Genomic DNA, 20771 nt, shown 5'->3' with positions numbered 1-20771 from the left:
GGGATTCTTTAGAGAGGCCTGTGATATTGTCTCCTTGATAGTTTTCACTGTAGGCTCAGTGATGTGTGGTTCAAACAGGTCACAATTCAGAAAAGATGCATATTTAGGTCTATGTTCTATTCCACTTGATACTGTGGAGAGAGGTAGAGCTATTAACATGTTTTAAATGCTGCCAATGTCTTGGCAAGTTTTATTTTTTAATTCAGCCTGTCTTCTTCTGCTCCCCTAGAGAGTGAGATACTGACACAGCATTGGCTGTATAACCAATTGTGAAAAACCCAGAAACTGATCTCTCAATAGTGGTAAACTATTTACTCTTTTTGTTTCCTTTCTCCTCTAAGAATCACATTCTTTTAAAAGCTCTAATTCTTTCCCCACAGCAGTTGCCCCTAAAGGAAAGCGATGAGATTCAATTCAAAAACAGGCAGGCGTGGGGATAGATTAATATAGGAAGAGGTACTAAATATAGCAAGAAGGATGAGTAGTACATAATGTTTGAGATTAATTCTTAGTCTAGTTCATTTTTCTACCAGTAACAGGAACATGAGGTATAAAAAAGATCTTGAATTTTAATCATTTCTACAACAACATGGTTATGTTTTAAGAGCCAGGCTACTATTTTCTTACACTTCTCTTAAATTTGCACAGTGCTTGACTGTTTAAGAAGACTTGCATATAGACCTTTTTTTTTTTTTTCCCTTCTAAGGATGAGTATACAAATGAATTATTTTGAGTATTTTCTGTTTTTCTGAAAACCGTGGATGTGAGTGGTCTATTAGGATTGAAGAACAAGCCGTGATTGACTACCATTTGTCACCTTATAGTGGCATCATTTATAGCATTCCATTCGGTTACCCAGGCCATATAGTTCCTTTTGCAGTGCTTGGTCCAATATGGCAGTTATGGAACTTAGTTCTTCCAATGCATATGTAAAAAGTGAAGGAAAATGAAATGATCTGCTCTGCCTACTGCTTCATGGCATGTGTGATCAGGTACAGTGCAAACTGTGTACTAATGATGTGGAAGAGAGAAACAAGGTGGACCCATCATAGGAATTGTTTCCCAAACTAAAATTAGTTCTTCTATAAAGAAAAGTGTTGCCTTGATCGAGAAAGTTGTCAGTCATGCCTTCAGGGAACTTGTTATCAAATAACTGTGATGGAGCAGAGTTAGAATCACCCATGCTTATGCCCTGATGCTGCTGAGACTGAGGAGACAGCAAAGAGCCTGTTTGCAAACTGTGCTGTTGATTAGTCGCTCAGTCGTGTCTGACTCGTTTGTGACCCCATGGACTGTAGCCCACCAGGCCCCTCTATCTGTGAGATTTCCCAGGCAAGAATACTGGAGTGGGTTGCCATTTCCTTCTCCAGGGGATTTTTCTGGCTCAGGGATCGAATTTGGGTCTCTTGCATTTGCTGCCGGATTCTTTACCACTCAGCCACCAGGGAAGGCCTTGAAACTCAAAGGAAATAATCCACCAGAATCGTTTATTATCTCTTACTTGTCCTCTCTTTTTAAAAGGTGACAGTGATCATAAGGGATTTCCTGACTAGACACAAGTGATCAAGTAGCATGAAAATTAAGCCTTCCTCATTGAGAAGGAAAATAAAATAGTTAGCTTAGGTTAAAAGACAATGTAAATTCATTCCAACAAATAGTTATGGCCTTATAGGGAAATTATGGTAAGACTTGTATTTCCATAAAGGTAAACATTTATGTCCTAATTTTTTACTTTAAACATATTTTATCAAAAGTGTCTATATTATTCACTAAGGTGAGTGTGACCATACTTAAATCTACTGGGGCCATTGATCCATATGCACTGTAATTCAGCTTGCCAGCTTAAAGATTCATAGTATGTCAGGACAAAGCAGAATTCACAGACAGCCATTTTAGTGTTTGGACGGTTATCAATCTAAGAAAATTTTTGTCTGTTTCTTCTGGAAACAGGATATTTTCTGACATTTTGACAGAATATGGAGGGTGGAAAGGTAACAGGGGGATAAAATAAAGTTAGGTTTCATTTTAGTGTCCTGTTAGATTTTGTGTTTCCTTTCCATCCTCTAAGAGTGAAGCACAGTCACAAAGTATTTTGATGGCGGTAATGGATGGCAGCTTCACTAGGTCTCCAGCAGACAGCATTAACACGTTTGTGAAACAATTTGGTCATTTAGCTCCAATATCTAGTGGGCTGCTACTGAGCAGCTGCTACAGTTAGTGGCATTATTAAAAATCATCTCCACATGACATCTCTAACATTTTTTTCTGTTGTAGCAGGAACTGCCTGTAAAGATAGCCAAGCACACACCACATTTTTAAAAGTTTTATGGCAAGGCAACGATTTAATTATTTATCAGAAAAATAAAGAACTGTCTTTAAAAAATACAGCATGTTCAGTTCAGTTCAGTCACTCAGTCATGTCCAACTCTTTGCGACCCTATGAACCGCAGCACACCAGGCCTCCCTGTCCATCATCAATTCCCGGAGTTTACCCAAACTCATGTCCATTGAGTCAGTGATGCCATCCAACCATCTCATCCTCTGCCGTCCCCTTCTCCTCCTGCCCTCAATCTTTCCCAGCATCAGGGTCTTTTCTAATCAGTCAGCTCTTCACATTAGGTGACCAAAGTATTGGAGTTTCAGTTTCAACATCAATCCTTCCAATGAACACCCAGGACTGATCTCCTTTAGGATGGACTGGTTGGATCTCCTTGCAATCCAAGGGACTCTCAAGACTCTTCTCCAACACCACAGTTCAAAAGCATCAATTCTTCAGTGCTCAGCTTTCTTTATAGTCCAACTCTCATATCCATACATGACTACTGGAAAAACCATAGCCTTGACTGGACAGACCTTTGTTGACAAAGTAATGTCTCTGCTTTTTAATATGTTGTCTAGATTGGTCATAACTTTCCTTCCAGAGTAGGCGTCTCTTAATTTCATGGCTGCAGTCACCATCTGCTGTGATTTTAGTCAGCTACTGTTTCCACTGTTTCCTCATCTATTTGCCATGAAGTGATGGGACCGGATGCCATGATCTTAATTTTCTCAATGGTGAGCTTTAAGCCAGCTTTTTCACTCTCCTCTTTCACTTTCATCAAGAGGCTCTTTAGTTCTTCTTCACTTTCTGCTATAAGGGTGGTGTCATCTGCATATCTGAGCTTATTGATATTTCTCCCGGCAATCTCAATTCCAGCTTGTGCTTCATCCAGCCCAGCGTTTCTCATGATGTACTCTGCATGTAAGTTAAATAGGCAGGGTGACAATATACAGCCTTGACGTACTCCTTTCCCTATTTGGAACCAGCGTGTTGGTCCGTGTTCAGTTCTAACTGTTGCTTGCTGACCTGCATACAGGTTTCTCAGGAGGCAGGTCAGGTGGTCTGGTATTCCCATCTCTCAGAATTTTCCACAGTTTATTGTGATCCACACAGTCAAAGGCTTTGGCATAGTCAATAAAGCAGAAATAGATGTTTTTCTGGAACTCTCTTGCTTTTTCTATGATCCAGCAAATGTTGGCAATTTGATCTCTGGTTCCTCTGCCTTTTCTAAAACCAGCTTGAACATCTGGAAGTTCACGGTTCACATATTGCTGAAGCCTGGCTTGGAGAATTTTGAGCATTTCTTTACTAGCGTGTGAGATGAGTGCAATTGTGTGGTAGTTTGAACATTCTTTGGCATTGCCTTTCTTTGGGATTGGAGTTGACCTATTAATATAAATGATATTTAAACTTGAACTTCTGCTAAAACTGTTCTGGACACTTTGGTGAAGCGAAAAATAACCCTTTGTCTTTTTAGTGAAATTGACATGTTCTTAGCTAGTTTAAGCAAATAGCTCTGTTTTAAAGTTATTTAGATTTTTTTGCTTCTATAAGAAAGTGGTCACTCCAATTCTGAGACTTAATTCTGAGAATTAATGAAAAACTATTGAGAGTGAATGAAACATTAGGGTTGTTTTAACTGGACATTTCTCTTTATAGAGTTCTCTGTAAAGCTTATTTTGGATGGCCAGAACTTTAAATAGGTTTAAAGTTTTACCAGTTGCATTTAATTTAGAATATTAGAATTTTGAAAAACATTGTATTTAGTAAATGAATGTAAGTTAGAAACAACTCAGATTAACTTCTGAGGAGCTATGATAGACAAAAATAAAATTTCCCAAGCAGTTTTTTATTTTATATTCTCCATATTTGGATTATAGACTTGTTCTTTTCCATTCTCCTTTATCCCTCTTTCTGCTTCCTATCATCCCTTCATTTACTCTCCTACTCTTAAGTCTTTCTGAGATGCTCCCAAAGTCTGGAAGAGACAAGATGCTTACCCTTACCCTCTAAAAGAAAAATTATTTATAGATAAGCCTAATGGAATTTCCAGCTCTGTCATATCATTTTGGTTCCTCTTTTTCATCAAATGATGCGATAGGCTATTTTGCTTCCTTCTCTAGTACGAGGAAAAGGTACAAGGAAGGGTTACACACACAAGAGAAGTTTTTTAGTTGTTGTTGTTTCTTTGCCAAGTAGTTACTAAATTTGTATTAGCATTTGAAGAGGCCCAGAGTTTGACTTCTGGGTTTACAGGTTGACAAAATATAATGGTATTTTCAATGCTGTTTTAAAATGATGTGGACATAATGGATTGCAGTGAATCCTTCAAATTAAATTCAAGTTTAAAAGTTTCCCTTTTGGATTTTCTGTATGCCTTTTTTGGAGAAATCTTTGTCTTAAACTTTTCTGCTGAAACAAAGGCAGAATTACAGTTATATAACCTGTCTTATGAGTATTTATAAATCTGTATTTGTATTAATTGCTATTTATTCTCTCAGCTCTTTTGTGTTGTTCGTTCCCCACAAGCAGCTAGAGAGTTACCAGCGTTGTTGATTTCTGTTTCAAAATTTGATTCACATAGTCCCTTTCTTTCTTTTTCCATTGTCACCAGTCTATGACCCTAATCATCCCACGCCCTGGCCATTAACATTAATCTCCCACTCATTGTTTAAGAACTCTGGTCTTTTCCCCACTTCATCTTACAAACTATTGCCAAATTTTCTTAGAATCTTTCATTGCCTTCCTGTTATGTAAGCAGTTTTTTAAGTATGGTCTGTGGAACCCTAGAACCCGAGGGTTCCCTTGATCTGTGAGGTTAAAATTATTTTTGTTTGTTTGTTTGTTTGTTTGTACTGTGTTGGCATTTACACTGATACGGAAGGAGTTACAAGCAGAACTGTTGATGCGGTTGCAGGAGTCGAGCCTGTGGCACCAAGCTGTGCCGGCGGTCATGCAGTCTTCTCTGCCACACATAGTGGGGGAAAGCCAGTTTTCCTTAAGGATATCCTTGAGAACTCAGTGACAGTCTTTAATTTTATCATATATTAACCTTTGAAGTTTATGTTTTTTTAACATTCTGTATGATGAGAGGGGGAGTACACTTAAGTTACATTCTGAAGTATGACAGTTATCACCAGGGAAAGTATTAGTGGAAAGTGATCTGGGAGCTAGACTTACCATTTGTTTTTCATGGAACACCACTTTTACTTGAAAGAACAACTGAAAGATAAACTAAAGTTATTCAGTCTTGGTTATTTGTCAGTCATTTTCTAGGGGAGAAAAAAAAGATACAAACCTGTCTCTTAAGGGGGGAAAAATTATTTATTGATGATGGTAAAATTTAAGATAAAAAACAAAGATCAGTGTTTTGGAAAACCTGAATCTGCCACCTGGAGCTTGACAGCTTTCCAGTACTTGAAGATTTTTCTGACGATCAAGACTTTCTGAAGATTAATGAATGTGATTTTTTTGATATTATATAATGAAGAGTGTCAGTGTTTCAAAGATCTGCACTGCAAAGCTAAATGAACCACTTTTTTCTAAATGATTAATGCACAGTGTCCCTAAGTCATGTGTGCTTGGCCTCTCAGTTGTATCCGGCTCTTTGTGACTTCATGGACTGTAGCCCACCAGACTCCTCTTTCTGGGGGGATTCACCAGGCAAGAATACTGAAGTGGGTTGCCATGCCCCCCTCCAGGCGATCTTCTAAACCCGGGGATCGAACCCAGGTCTCCCACATTGCAGGTGGATTCTTTACCTTCTGAGCTCATGGTATTTGGGTAAAAGGATCCATTCAAAGGGCAAAGTAGACCAGTTATTTTTAACTTACCAAAGTATGAAAAGTTTTTTGAAGTGATATCAAGTTCCACATTTTACTTTTAAGGAGCAGCTGCTTCTTAGTTTTTGGTATAGTATTAGAAAAGATGACCCACACTTACTTGAAATATTTTTTCCCTTTTCCAACTGTTTATCTGTGTGTTTAGATTTTCACTTATACTTAAACCAAAACAACATAAAGCATGAGATTAAATATCACAACAAATATAAGAACCCAGGTGTCTTCTATATACAGATTTGAAAGAGACTTGCAAAACTTCAAATATTGCCACTCCTCTCACTAATTATTTTGTTTTGGGAAATAGTTGCATTTCATCAAAAATGTGTTATTTATGTTAACACGCAGTAGGTTTGTTCTTGTTGTTAAATGAATAAATATTTTAAAAATTTCTTAGTTTTAATTTCTAGTGTGGTAAATATTGATAAATATAGCCCACATAAACAAATAACCAAAAAACTCTTTGAAGTCCTCAATTTTCAAAGTGTAAAGGAATCATGAGATCAAAGATTTTGGAAATTATTAGTCTACATGATAATATCTAGTCTCAAAGAAGTACTTTCCAATGGGGTTCATTGTGTAACTGCTGATTCTTTTTAATGTTTCTAAAATTATTCAATTTTTGTAATAAGGGTAGCGTCCGGTATCATTGGTATCCTTACAGGAATTGGACTGCTGCTGCTGCTGCTAGGTCACTTCAGTCGTGTTCGACTCTGTGCGACCCCATAGACAGCGCAAATCTAAAATTTCCTTCCAGTTTTGCTGTTAAGATTCTTACTTGTTATTCTAAAGTTATTACCCTATTCAGTAGTGAATTTTAGATACTAAATGCAATTGAAAGTCAGAAATTAGAAGTATGTCAAGAGAGCTAGAGAAAAAGAGGGTGGGAGTGAGGGAGAGTGGGAGGGAGGGAGGGATTGATAGACTTGGTAAAGTGAAATAAGGCAATAATGTGAGTTTGTCCTGAGTTTAATATAGTCTCAGTAAACAGGCTTTACAAGTGTACTATTAAACCTTCATTTAGCTATGGAAATGAGGACACAGTAGAATGAATAAATTAAATTTATAAGATTTTAAAAATATCTGATTTAGAGTGTTACTTAAAATGCCCTTTAAACCTTAATCCAGAAATGCTAAAAAAGAACAAAAAATCCCACTTATTCTGACTTCTTGTTTTTTTCCTTTTAATGCGGACCATAGATACTAGGAAAAATTGTGAAACTATAAGATGTATGACATGGCTAATCAACCTCATAATTTAGACAGACAGAAAAACTAAAATGTGGAAGTACTGCTTCCTATTTCATCCTACACTGGAGAGGAGTAATTCAGGGTCCCCAACATGCTTTATGAGACATTGTCTTGTTTCACAATAGCATGAAGAAACTAGGAGCAAAGCTCAAGTTGGAGAACGGGAGAACTTTAAGGGAGACTGTAAGATAATTACTCAGGTTGACACAGGGAAGATAATTCAGGTTTTCTTAAATTCAGTGCTGGTGGCAGATTTATATTTTGTCAGGAAACCTGGGTTTCCTGCTATAATACCATTTTCCATATTCTAGTTTTTATGGACAGAGCCTATCAATATCTTCTTGCCCAGTGTGGATCACAAGATTCAGATTAAATTGCAAGGGGCAGTTTAGGTCATCCATGGCCAACTTACATAAGAAGGTTAGTCATTTGAATGAAAACTTGTCTAGGCCACAAAACCACCACATTTCTACATAAAGTGGGTGCATCCCTCTCTGTTGAAGTGATCTTGGTACTTGACTCTAAAAATAGGTCTGCATTGTGGTAAAAATGTAACCCGTTTGTTTATCCAAATCGTGTGAAGAAAATCAGCTTTGACATGGTGTTTAAATTCAGGCAAGAACCTTTTATCTGCCAAGAATTACTGAATTAATTCCTTTAAAGCTTTTTGTGATAATTTTAGGAAAATTTGAAGTATAAACAAAACTTTAAATGCTTGAAATGAAAGAGTTGAAGGTAGGAGAGAGTTGGTGTGGAACAGAGAAGCTACCGATGCAGCAGGTGTGCGAAGTTCGCAGGAGATAGAAGCAGGAAAACAAGGGGAAAAGGAAAGACAGTGAACTTCTAAAAATCAGTAAACATGTCAAGCCAAGCTGGTAACATTATTGGTTCTTGGATCTTGAGTTATTTTGGAGGGTAGTTGATGAGCTCCCCAAACACGCTGAGCAACAAGTTTAGATAGACTTTTAGAGAGCAGTGAAGTTAGCCAGAAGGAGCACTGATGACAGTGTTGGACATATGTGGGGATTAAGAAGAGAGGCATACATACAACTCATGCCCTGAATACTGACCTGTTTACTTTGTACAGATTGTCACCTGTAGTTATGCATATTTGAGTAATTATAGCGTAAAACATCTAGAAAATCATCTGAATTTCCTTGAAGTCGGTCAGTACCAGGAATACCTATCATCCTGTGATAAAAAGACTAAAAGTCTATGGAAAGTAATAGTAATGAAGACTCTCACCTAATAGATAAAATGTGCTTATTTATTATTGTTATTTACAACTCTCCTGCACTCATGGGCATTTGTTTTTTAATTTCTTCAGTTTGAAGTGCTCCTCTAGTATAATAACTAAATAGTAATAAGTAATGTATTTTAAATGTTTCCTACACTGTATTCCTGAGAGGAATTAGTCCTTCATGGCTAAAGATCTTTTTATATATCTTGAAACATCATAAAAGCCTTTTACTCAATGGATCTAATACATGCTTATAGTTAAGATATGTTTCAAGTTTTTCAATAGCCCAAATGAGTAAACAGTTCATATTAAAAATTTTTTGAAGTGATTTTTTTGGATCTCACCTCTAAAGCAAAGGCAAAAAAATAGAAAGCAAAAATAAACAACAGGACTATATCAAAATAAAAAGCTTCTGCACAGCAAAGGAAACCATCAATAAGATGAAATGGCAACCTACTGAACTGGAGAAAATATTTTTAAATCATATATCTGATGAGTTAATACCCAGAATATATGAAGAACTCATACAACTGAGTAAAAAACAAACAAAAAATATCCACAGCAGTCTCACTGAAAAAGGGGCAGAGGATCTGAACAGAAAATTTTCCAAAGAAACATAATAGATGGACAATACATATGTAATGTATTCAGCTTCCCTGATCATCAGAAAAATGCAAATCAAAATCACAGTGAGATATCCCTCACACCAATGAGAATGGCTATTTTCTAAAAGACAAGAAATAATAAGTGATGACAGAGATGTAAAGAAAATGGATCCCTTGTGCACTGTTGGTAGGAATGTAAACTGGTGCAGCCACTATGGAAAACAGTTTAGAAGTTCCTCAAAAAATTAAAAATAGAACTACCATGCTGCTGCTGCTGCTAAGTCACTTCAGTCGTGTCCAACCCTGTGCTACCCCATAGAGGCAGCCCACCAGGCTCCTCTGTCCCTGGAATTCTCCAGGCAAGAATACTGGAGTGGGTTGCCATTTCCTTCTCCATACAGCCCAACAATTTCACTTTTGGATATTTATCCAAGGAACATGAAAACACTAATTGGAAAAGCTATATGCATCCTTGTGTTCATTGTGTCATTATTTACAATAGTCATGAAATAGAAACAACCCAAGTGCCCATTGGTGAATGGATAGCATACTACTCTGCCATTGAAAAAGAAATGAAATCGTACCGTTTATGACGACATAGATAGACCTTGAAGGTATTATGCTAAATGTAATAAGTCAGAGAAAAACAAATACTGTGTGATGTCACTTATATGTGGAATCTAAAATCCAAAGTAAACAAAACAAAACTCACAAGTACAGAGAACAGCATGATGATCTCCAAGAGGATGGTGGGTGAGATGGGTGAAGGGGGGTCAAGGGATACAAACTTCCACTTATGAGACTCTTAGAAGAGTTGAGACATTTAACTTTGATATTATATTGTATGCCTCCACCATAAGAGACCTGATGGTAGTATGTTTAGATCGTCTCTGTTTTTAAGATCTTACTGGCCTCTAGTGGTAATATGATGCTATAGTTTAACCAGTTCTAAAATCTTACAACTGACCAAAAATAAAGCCATTTTGAAGATGTAGGCTGTCAATAACTTCACTCTTTAAATTCAAGCTCAGCAGTACTCTTGAGTGTACATGCAGCAAGCAGCATCTTCTTCCAAAAGATATCTATCCTTTGTTCTTGTCTCTGAGTCACCCCCACATCTTTCTTTTGAATGATAACTGGTTTTGCCCTGAAGTGATCTCCCATTATTTTAGTGCATGTACACTGGTGATTACCATGTCAAATTTGTACTAACAATTCTTCCCAAAGTGTTTCAGCCCTCTTTTTTTGCAGACTATAGGGCACAATCGTCCCTCTGTCAAAAACTGTTTATATTTTCTTCAGAGGAATTTTAACTTTTCAACTTAACTATTTAGGTTTCTGTTTAGACCGCCTCCCTTGATTTTGAAGCATCTTCCATGTGAAATGTGAGTTTACCAAGCATGGTGGTGATTTGTCACTTTTGTTTCTGTGTCTGTCACACAGATGTGAAAGGCCCACCCACCCACCGTCTGTCCTGTGGCCAGTCACCCTACACCGACACAACCACGTGGGAGCGGAAGTTCTGCATCCTCACAGACAGCCAGCTGGTGTTGCTCAACAAGGAGAAGGAGGTGAGGCGGGCTGTTACTGAGAAAAGCTACTTCCCTCTTCTGACCAAATTCCCAAAATAGTCTAGTTTTAAATTTGCATCTTGATGAGTTACACTTATGGAAATGGAGGCTTTATGAATGGAGACTCTTAAGTGGTTTCAAAGTGCTGCCAGTGTCATCGTGATGAATACGTGATTGTCACGAAGCAGTGACTTCGACAAGACGGGCTGGATATTCACTATGGAATAGTGAAAGAGATATTGAGTTGAGTAATGTGGAATGAGAATGGGTTGGATTGTGTAGACCTGGCCCTGAAATTATATCATTCTAGCTATTAGAAGGCCTTCCCTGGTGGCTCAGGTGGTAAAGAATCCACCTGCAATGCAGGAGACCTGGGTTCGATCCCTGAGTTGGGAGGATCCCCTGGAGGAGAGCTTGGCAACTCATTCCATTCTTGCCTGGAGAATCCCCGTGGACAGAGGAGCCTGGTGGGCAAGAGCCCAGGGGGTCGCCCAGAGTCGGACATGACTGAGCAACTAAGCCCAGCACAGCTATTAGAAATTATATCAATCTTGCTTCTTACAAGTAACAAATGGCACATTCAGCAGATTAATTGAAAGAAGTTTAACTAAGGGAGTATACAGAGGTATGGCAGCAAAAGGGACGCACCAGACGGTGATAAATTACACATTAAAGCAGTTATCACCCTGGACCTTCAGGGCAAGGGAAAGGAACAGTTTTTCTGGAACCCGGAGAACTGTAGTTGCACAAGAGGGCCAATGACAGTAGCTATGGCTATACACAAGAAAACACAACCTCTACCAAAACAAAAATGGCCAGCAGGGAGGAAGCACTGGAGAACAAACATGCCTGCTTTCTTTTCCTGCTTTCTGATTTCTTGCCAGAGTTACCTACCGGCCAAACCTAACTTAAAGCCAAAGGAAAAGATTGCTTTTGATGTGTTCCAGAAATCTGTTTCCTAAAGCACAGCAAGAGAGAGAAAGGCAAAGAATAGATCTGGAGAAACAGAATGTACCAAGTCCAGGCATTGAGTTCTAGGTAAATTTTATGTGCTTCTAAGTAAAAAAACCCTTGAACTTATGTATATTCCATTATTACTTTACTCCTCAAACAGTTACACTGTGCAAATTCTCCCACATCCAATAATTCATTTGCCTCTTGGTGATTTATCAGATGGTTGACTTGTTAGGACCAGAAAACCATCTTGCTTCCAACCTCCACAGCATAAAAAAATGATGAGTATAATCTTTACAAAGAAGAGGGATAATGGGGAGGAAAAGAGAAGAAGGGATCTCATTCAATGAAGGAGAAAGATTAATTGCCAAAAACATATATAAATAACTAGAAAGCCGTTAAGTAGAGTGTTAATTCCATAAGTCATCCCTCCGGAAAAGTGAATTCAGTTGAAGCAAAGCACAAAAAATAAATTTTTCAATTCTTATCTGTGGATCCCTATACCCTTTTCTCGTCTCTTTCTCCTCCCCCTCTGTACCTTTTCTTTCCCATCTCTTCTCCTACTCAGCATTCTTTAACATTGTAAAGGCAAGGTCATACCAATAAAGCAATTTCGATTTTCATCTTTTCATAGGCGGTACTTACTTGCAAGGGCCTAGCTAATGTGCCCTCTATGAACTTGGTTATTCTTTTTCTCTAGTCTTTGGAAAATGTCCCTTACTTGTGTTACCATTTCCCTACCTGTGACCCTTTTCCAGTATTGTAATATAATTAAATTTGATTTTATTAAAATAATTCAATAAAGGTCAGCCCTTTCTGGAACAGAATAGTACATGTTGTTTTATTTCTATTAAGTAGCTACATAATAAAAATTGGTAGGGTACATATTAGTATAGAATATTTCTAATTATCGAATCTGAATAAACAGATAATTCAGAATGCCCATTTAAATCAGTCAACTCTGTCAGCAGCCTTTTATCAGAGCTATTAGTATGGAGTGATATGCACGTATCATTTACCATCTTTTTGGCCTTACCTACTTCAGTTTAGTACTGGAAGGAACCAAATAGCCTAAAGATACATAGCACAAGGTCAGGAGCATACCTTATAGAGAACCATGATGTAACCCATGGATTAAATATTGCTAATCAATTGAGTAATCCAGGCTTGGACCCCCTTTAGTCCCATAGAATAGCTGTCCATGAGGAATGATGATTTCTAAAATGATTTCTTACATACTTGATCCCTTTTTAAAAAAAATTTGCTTATTTTTAATTGAAGGATAATTGTGCTATGGTATTGTTTTGGTTTCTACCAAACATCAACATGCTAGCCATCAAGAGTAGCCCTAGCTATCTGGGGAACCCTTGTCTGCTACTCACCACGTGACTCTGTAAATCCCCTTTTCTGTCTCTGCCTTCCCCTCATCCTTTCCCACCTCTTGAAACCCTTTCACTAGGCACTCTGCAACTCATAGTCCCTCATTAGTCAAATCAGCTCTTTCTTTCACCCCTTCTCTGAAGGAGTTCCTTGATTCTAGATCTCCTGAGAACCTGTAGCTTTCTGAGGACACTGCCTTGTATGACGTCCTGTCAAGTGACGGCCGTTTTCCTCTCATGGCCTTCATACCGTGCTGCCTGTGGTAGGCATCCTTCACCTTTCATGGCTGCCTCCTGTCTGTTCACCCCCTGTTCCCCTATAAAGTCTGAACTCTGAGTCATCTTCTAGCCCCACCCCACACCGTCATTTCTCCTCATTTCTTATTGATTTTAGCTCCTGACTCATCATCATTATCTCCAGCACTACTCCTGCCTTCACTTGTGAGGATTCCAGTGTCTGCAGAGATGATCCCTTCAACACACCGGCTCTAAGTTTCCCAAACTCCTCCCCTCCAAGAATCTTTTTGCCTCATTGCTACAGCTTCTTCACATTCTCAATTGTTCGTGTCTTACTATTTGACCATCACCTGCGATCTTTCTAACTCATCCTTTTTGCCAACAATTTTTCAATCCTTTTGGGACCTATGGGCCATTGATCTTGTCACTTTTCTGCCTCTCACACCTCTGTTACCCTCTCTTCCCTCTTCATCCAGCTTGAATTCCATGATCACTTATTTTAATCTTTGCATACTATTTCCTTGCTGCCCCCGTCCCCTTTTGCATCATCTCATATTCACTTGGCAGTGTGATAGGTCAGTTAAATCCTGCTGCTCATCTATCCTGCTCTGCTTCCACGCAGCATAATATGTCTGGAGAGAATCACTCCACCACACTGACAGTCTTTAACTAATGGCTGCAAACCTCATGTGAGCCTCTAATGCTCCTTGGCAATCACGAAACATTTCCTAGTCTAATTACTGTCCAACTCTCCTGGACTTGTCCTTCTCAATCTATGCGTGGTGAGGGACCAATTTTTTCTCTACCTCATCTTGAATAAAAAAACACAATAATATGAATTGTGAAGCAAAATGAAATTTTAAAAAGACAAAAGTCTAAGTCCAAATTTTTTATTAGATTTAACAAAAAAATGAAATTGCAGTTCAATAATAGTCATAATAAGCAGAAATAGAATTACAAAAATTGTACATGTTTATGGAGAGCGTGCTGTAAAATGAGATGATTCTACTGGTAACATAAAGCACACTTCTTAATTTCTATGTTGTTAAATTGTTTAAACAAACAACTTGTACAACCAAACAACAGTACAGGACCTTGGACTATACTTTGAGTAGCACAATCCAGAATGATTTCTGAGATGGTTTTTTTACATTTCCTCATATATTCTGACTCCTTCTCTATGTTTCTCTATTACCCTCACTTATAGCTGTTATTTTGCTGCTTATTTCATTAAGAAAATTCAGGCACTCAAGAGAACTCTGTTACTATGTCTACACATCCACCAGCAACTATTTCCTTATACATTGATTTCCCTCTTTCCAGTGTGGTTGGATTGCCCAGGGTCCAGCTGTCAGCCCCTCCCTGTGCCCATTCTTGTCTATTCAAGAAGATTTCACTGGCAGTTCTCCCTTATTTCTTTTACATCTTCAACTCTTTGCTCTCTGCTAGATTGTTCCCATCAGCATGCTATTATTTCTCCCATCTTAAAAGAAAAAAATAAGCCTGCTAATCTCACTTCTGTCTCCACTTACCTTCCCTTTCTCTGCTTCTCTTCATGCAAAAACTTTTAAAAACTTCTAGCCGCTTTGTTTCTAATTCTTCTCTTCCCATTCTCTCTTAAACCTACTTCATTCACACTCTGACCTTCGCCGCTTTGTGAAAATTGTGCTTGTTTAGCTCACTGGTGACCTCCACATTGCTAAATTCAGTGGTGACCTCCACAAGTGCTAAATTCACTTCTCACTTCTTGTCTTACGTAATCTTTAAGTTAGTGGCATTTAATGCAGTTGATCACGCATTCCTTGTCTTATTAGACCACCTTCTTCACGTTGCTTTCCATGACACTGTGCTCCCTTAGTTTGCTCCCTGTCTCTCTGGCAGTTCCTTCTGGGTCATCTTTGGAGATTTCTCTCCTGCTCTCCAGATCTCAACAAGAGAGTGCTATGGAATTCAGTCCATGAACTTCACTTCTTTAGGAATCTCATCCAATCTTATAACTTCAAATAACCCTCTAAAGCTGATGATCTTAATTGTATGTCTTAAGTCAACACAACTCTTTTCTTGACTCATGTATCAACCTGCCCATTATACACCTTTACTTGGATATGACTTTGTCCGTGTTTTAAGCACATCAGGCATGTTCCTACCTTGAGACCTTAGCCTTGACTTTTCTGTCAGATATTTGCATGACTTACTTTCTCACCTTCTCCAACTCTTTGCTTGTATATCACTTGCTCGGTATGGCTACTCTGACCAAATTAGTTAAAATTACAACCCCTCCCTGTATCTCCATTCAGAAATTCTGATCTAGTTACCTGAATCTTATTTTTTTCCCCTGTACTATTTACCACCTTCTAAAATGTTATATAATTTATCATGCTTATTGTCTCTTTTATATAAGCTTTTGAAAACGTTAGTTGCTCAGTCATGTCTGACTCTTTGTGACCCCATGGACTGTAGCCTGCCAGGCTCCTCTGTCCCCGGGATTCTCCAGGCAAGAACATTGAAGTGGGTTGCCCTTTCATAAGGCAGGGGTTTTGTCTGTTTTGTTCAGTATGGCACCCCTCAGTGCTTAGAACAGTTCCTGACACATAGGTAAATTCTCAACAAATATTAGTTGAATGAATTTTGAAAAATCCAAATTATAAACTTTTAATCCCTGAATATCCATTTTTTAAAATTTAAGTTTGCAAGGAGCCGAACTTTCTGTCTTTTCTTTTTTATGTGATAAATCTTCTCTCAACAATGGGTGTAATAACATATTTTTCTTTCTAAGACTGGATAATAAAAGAGGAAAAAAATCCATAAGATGCTTTTCTGTTGTTGAATGTGGAATTCCATCTTTATTTATTGAGCACCTATTATGCTGCAGTATTGTGGTTGCAAAAATGCAGTTTTGTTAGGAACACATTCAGGTAAATTAAAAGTTAAAACCCATTTGAAACTAGGATAGCTGGCAAGAGGTGAAGAACAAAGTTCTTTAAAGGCCATGCTAAGGAATTTAGACTTTATTCTGGAAATGATTTGGATCATGGAAAGGTATTTAACAGGGCAATGACATCACATTTGCTTCTTAGAAAAGGAACTCTGTTGATCATGTTGAAAATTGAGTGAAAGGGATTGGAAGGAAATAGATGAGTTATGTTACTGCAATAGACCAGGTAAGGGGTGACAAGTTTACAGAAACAGTTTAATGTCTTGAGACAGGTGTGTTCTACCATTATTAAGTAGGAAAAACTGGATTAAGTCTCTAGGATAAGAAAATGTTAAGGCATAGTTTTACCTGCTGCTTGAATTTTATTTAACATTCTGTTAATTTCACGGCAAGAAAAGATTAGAAATCTCTCTCTTTTTTTTTTTTTTTTAGTGGAAGAACCCGAATACACTGTCACTCTTAAATTCCACCCACACGATCATGAGGAATATAACTCTTATCCTTGGAGTTTTGTGTTGAACAATTCACAATTCCTTGAAACAAGGAGTTTAAAGAATTTCCTGCCAAAATTATCCTAAAAAGCTGTTTTAAACCTTAATCAACTAACTGATCATGGGGGTGTTTATCGCTGTGTTAATAAGATCAAGTAAGAGGGTTCTGTAACGGTTTAAACCGAATCCTTAGCCAGACACTGTTGGAATGTGGGAGGATTATATTAGTCTAGTATCACTCATGTATTCAGTGTGTGGGATCTCTTAATGCTCTCTGTTAACTCTGCATGTTTCCTGTCAGCAGTGGAAACAGGATGGGGAGGGATGTACTGGGAAGCGTGCTGAATACACCAAGTTACCCAATTGGAAAGGTAGTAGAAGGATAGACCTAGGCAGAATGCTGAGAGAGAAGTCTGCCAGGAATATCACCTTGAGAAATGATTCACTGATTCAGTAAATTGCTTCATGCAAATTGTGCCAAACAGACATTGCTTATGTGTTATGAAATATACTTCCCTGCCTGGATGCCAGGATAGGCCCCAGCTGGCTTGGCACCAGCATGGTTCAAAGAGGACGTAGGAGGCCGTTTGAATTCCATTTTGCTTGCAAGAGATAAGACCAAGTAAACTAGAGATTAAGGAGCTGAGGGAAATGGTAGAGAAGACAATCATGACCCCACCCCCACCCCCCGGAGTGCAACCAATACAAAAGTACAAAAGAAAGCTTAATTTCTGAGTTTCTTTCTTTTGGCAGTAACAAGCCATTAAGAACGGCTCCTTTTTTCTTCATTCAAACTCTGCTTTCTATATCTGGAATTTTAAAAGCTGGGATGCTAGTGTAAAGGCTTCAAAGTAGTAATAATGCAATTTCAAAATATTTTAAAAATATTTTTCTTCCTTTCAGAAAGCAGTATTTACACTCAGATATATTGATGAAAATAGCAGTTAGGCTTTGTGCAAATAACTAAAATCAAGTGTTATTTATCTTGGAGTAAACTACCCATGGCATATTTCGTTCAGAGCTGCTTTTATTTATTATGTTATTCAGGAGATACATAATGTGCCCCTGTATGTGAATTCACTGTTCAGAGTTACAGAGAATAAGACACAATCCTTCCCTTCTCCCTAGTACCAAATTTAGTTGTGGGAATAGAATAAATAATTTTAAAATGGCATTTGATAAATAGCACACGTAAACTGGATAGAATAAAAGAAAAAAATCTATTTATTCTAAAGGACTATAGTCTGTTGTCATTAAGATGCTGCTGGCAATGGCCAATTACCAAAGGAAGCTTAAACGAAGGGGGTCAGAGTTATGTGTTATGAATATTAATCTGTGGGATGTATTGGAAGAGGGAAAGATAGGAAGGAGACAGACCAATTAAGAGACCACTATTCCTCTGATCTAAAATCTTGAATGGTTTCCCAGTGCTTCCTGAATTATGCATGGCCTGGTATTAAAGCCCTCCCGTGTGGTTATAGTATATTTTGGTATTCTCTCCCACTTCTCCGCCTTAAGAGGCTCTAGCTAAACTGACACCAGGTTCCAAAATTAAAAAAAAAAATAGTATGTTTACCAACTTCTTGGCTGATGTTGTATTTTTCGTTTGCCTAAAATGGCCCCCATGTCTACCTATCAAATATTCATTTATTCATTTGTGAGTCGTAACTATTTTAAGGTTTGCGAATCGACTGGTGAGTAAAGCTGTTAACTTATGTGGAATCAGTTGCACCGATGAATAATTATGATCCCATGTATAAGTATAGTGGCAGAGAAAGATCTGTTATTGGAGAAATCTCAGGAGATGTGCCCTAACCTGCCCTTAGGGGATTGATAGAAGGGAAGGTTCCTGAAGAGGCAATGCCTGTCCTAGGTCTCAGGGTGGATCAGAGTTGACCTGGCATGTATGGAATAGAGAAGAAACTGAGAAAAAAATCTTTCAGACTGAGAGAACAAACTCAGCAAAGGCACTGAACTACAACATAGGGAATATGTTAGGGAAACGCAAGCAAACTGGTGTTCCTAGAATGTAAAGTGCGAAGCTGGATACCCAAACAGTGGCCAGATTGTGGAGAACCTGGTATACTATATCAGGAACCTTGTACTTACTCTGTAAGATAGTAGTTTTAAGACACTTTTAGCAGAACAATCCTTCCTTTGTAGAAAAGCTTACATAGAAGCCCTGTACAGCGGGTAAACTCCAGATTAGAGTGTGGTTGAAGCCGAGATGCGAAGAACTGACTCATTTGAAAAGACCCTGATGCTGGGAAAGATTGAGGGCAGGAGGAGAAGGGGATGACAGAGGATGAGATGGTTGGATGGCATCACCAACTCAATGGACATGAGTTTGGGTAAACTCCGGGAGTTGGTGATGGACAGGGAGGCCTGGAGTGCTGCAGTCCATGGGGTCGCAAAGAGTTGGACACGACTGAGCAACTGAACTGGACTGAAGCAGTTCACATCCACATGTGAGCATACGACCTCTTCTTTGAAAACCACTGCAAAGGAGAGCAACTGAAGGCCGTTAAGCCTCAGAATGACATGGTTATGATTGCATTTTTGAAATTCTCTGTTAACCCACATTCAGGACAGATTTAAGGGACAGAATATCACCAACAAAGAGACCATATTAGTAGTTTGGATAAGAGAGAATCGGAGGCTTTTGGCACCAGCTTTGATGGAGTAATTGGTACAAGACTAGCCCTCCCATTGCAAACAATACAAGACTGGACTAAGAAATACACATAACAGCTATTATTTTTCAAACACTGGACAATAGGCAGCCAAAGACAGTGGTGGTCACCACTCTCCTTGAAGAAAAAGAAATTTCAGAAGATGCACAATATAAGCCAAGAGAGGTTGAAAAAAAGATAAAAATTTCTCTCATGTTATAGAACCTGAAAGATACCCAATTTTTAGGGTAATTCAGTATATAAGTAAATGTGAACTAGTAAGCTAAATTAGGACAATCGGAACGGAAAAAATTGTTTTTTAAAACTGTCTTTTTAAAAACTAATTTTCTTTGGCTGTATGGCTGAGATTTGTAAAACTCTTGCTTAGTTCATTTGAAGATACCTGAAATATTATACCTCTAACTTTTAAGAAGCAGGTCAATATCTTTAAAAGGATAATTTATGTAAGAAGCAAATCAATGGTGTTGTAAAAGGAAATGATTCTTTTTTTTTTTCTCTAGTCTTTTTTTTTTTTTTTACAATTCTCTTTTTTTTTTAATTTTATTTATTAGTTGGAGGCTAATTACTTCACAACATTCCAGTGGGTTCTGTCATACACTGATATGAATCAGCCATAGATTTACACGTATTCCCCATCCCGATCCCCCCTCCCACCTCCCTCTCCATCCGATTCCTCTGGGTCTTCCCAGTGCACCAGGCCCGAACACTTGTCTCATGCATCCCACCTGGGCTGGTGATCTGTTTCACCATAGATAGTATACATGCTGTTCTTTTGAAACATCCCACCCTCACCTTCTCCCACAGAGTTCAAAAGTCTGTTCTGTATTTCTGTGTCTCTTTTTCTGTTTTGCATATAGGGTTATCGTTACCATCTTTCTAAATTCCATATATATGTGTTAGTATGCTGTAATGTTCTTTATGTTTCTGGCTTACTTCACTCTGTATAAGGGGCTCCAGTTTCATCCATCTCATTAGGACTGGTTCAAATGAATTCTTTTTACGGCTGAGTAAAATTCCATGGTGTATATGTACCACAGCTTCCTTATCCATTCATCTGCTGATGGGCATCTAGGTTGCTTCCATGTCCTGGCTATTATAAACAGTGCTGCGATGAACATTGGGGTGCACGTGTCTCTTTCAGATCTGGTTTCCTCAGTGTGTATGCCCAGAAGTGGGATTGCTGGGTCATATGGCAGTTCTATTTCCAGTTTTTTAAGGAATCTCCACACTGTTTTCCATAGCGGCTGTACTAGTTT

The 20771-nt window shown here is 38.2% G+C and overlaps 1 protein-coding gene across 4 annotated transcripts in view; it reads left to right on the top strand.

Moving 5' to 3' along the window:
• RASAL2 (RAS protein activator like 2) overlaps positions 1-20771 on the top strand; it is a 396573-nt gene that overhangs the window by 197501 nt on the left and 178301 nt on the right. For all 4 annotated transcript variants that reach the window (XM_043484891.1, XM_043484890.1, XM_043484887.1 and 1 more), the window contains exon 2: positions 10699-10826. In XM_043484891.1, coding sequence (XP_043340826.1) covers positions 10699-10826 — 128 coding nt within the window. The remainder of the gene's footprint in view (positions 1-10698; positions 10827-20771) is intronic.

Source organism: Cervus canadensis, chromosome 13 (assembly GCF_019320065.1).
Source record: "Cervus canadensis isolate Bull #8, Minnesota chromosome 13, ASM1932006v1, whole genome shotgun sequence".
NCBI classification, from domain to species: Eukaryota; Metazoa; Chordata; class Mammalia; order Artiodactyla; family Cervidae; genus Cervus; species Cervus canadensis.
This window is presented reverse-complemented; position numbering and strand designations above follow the sequence as displayed.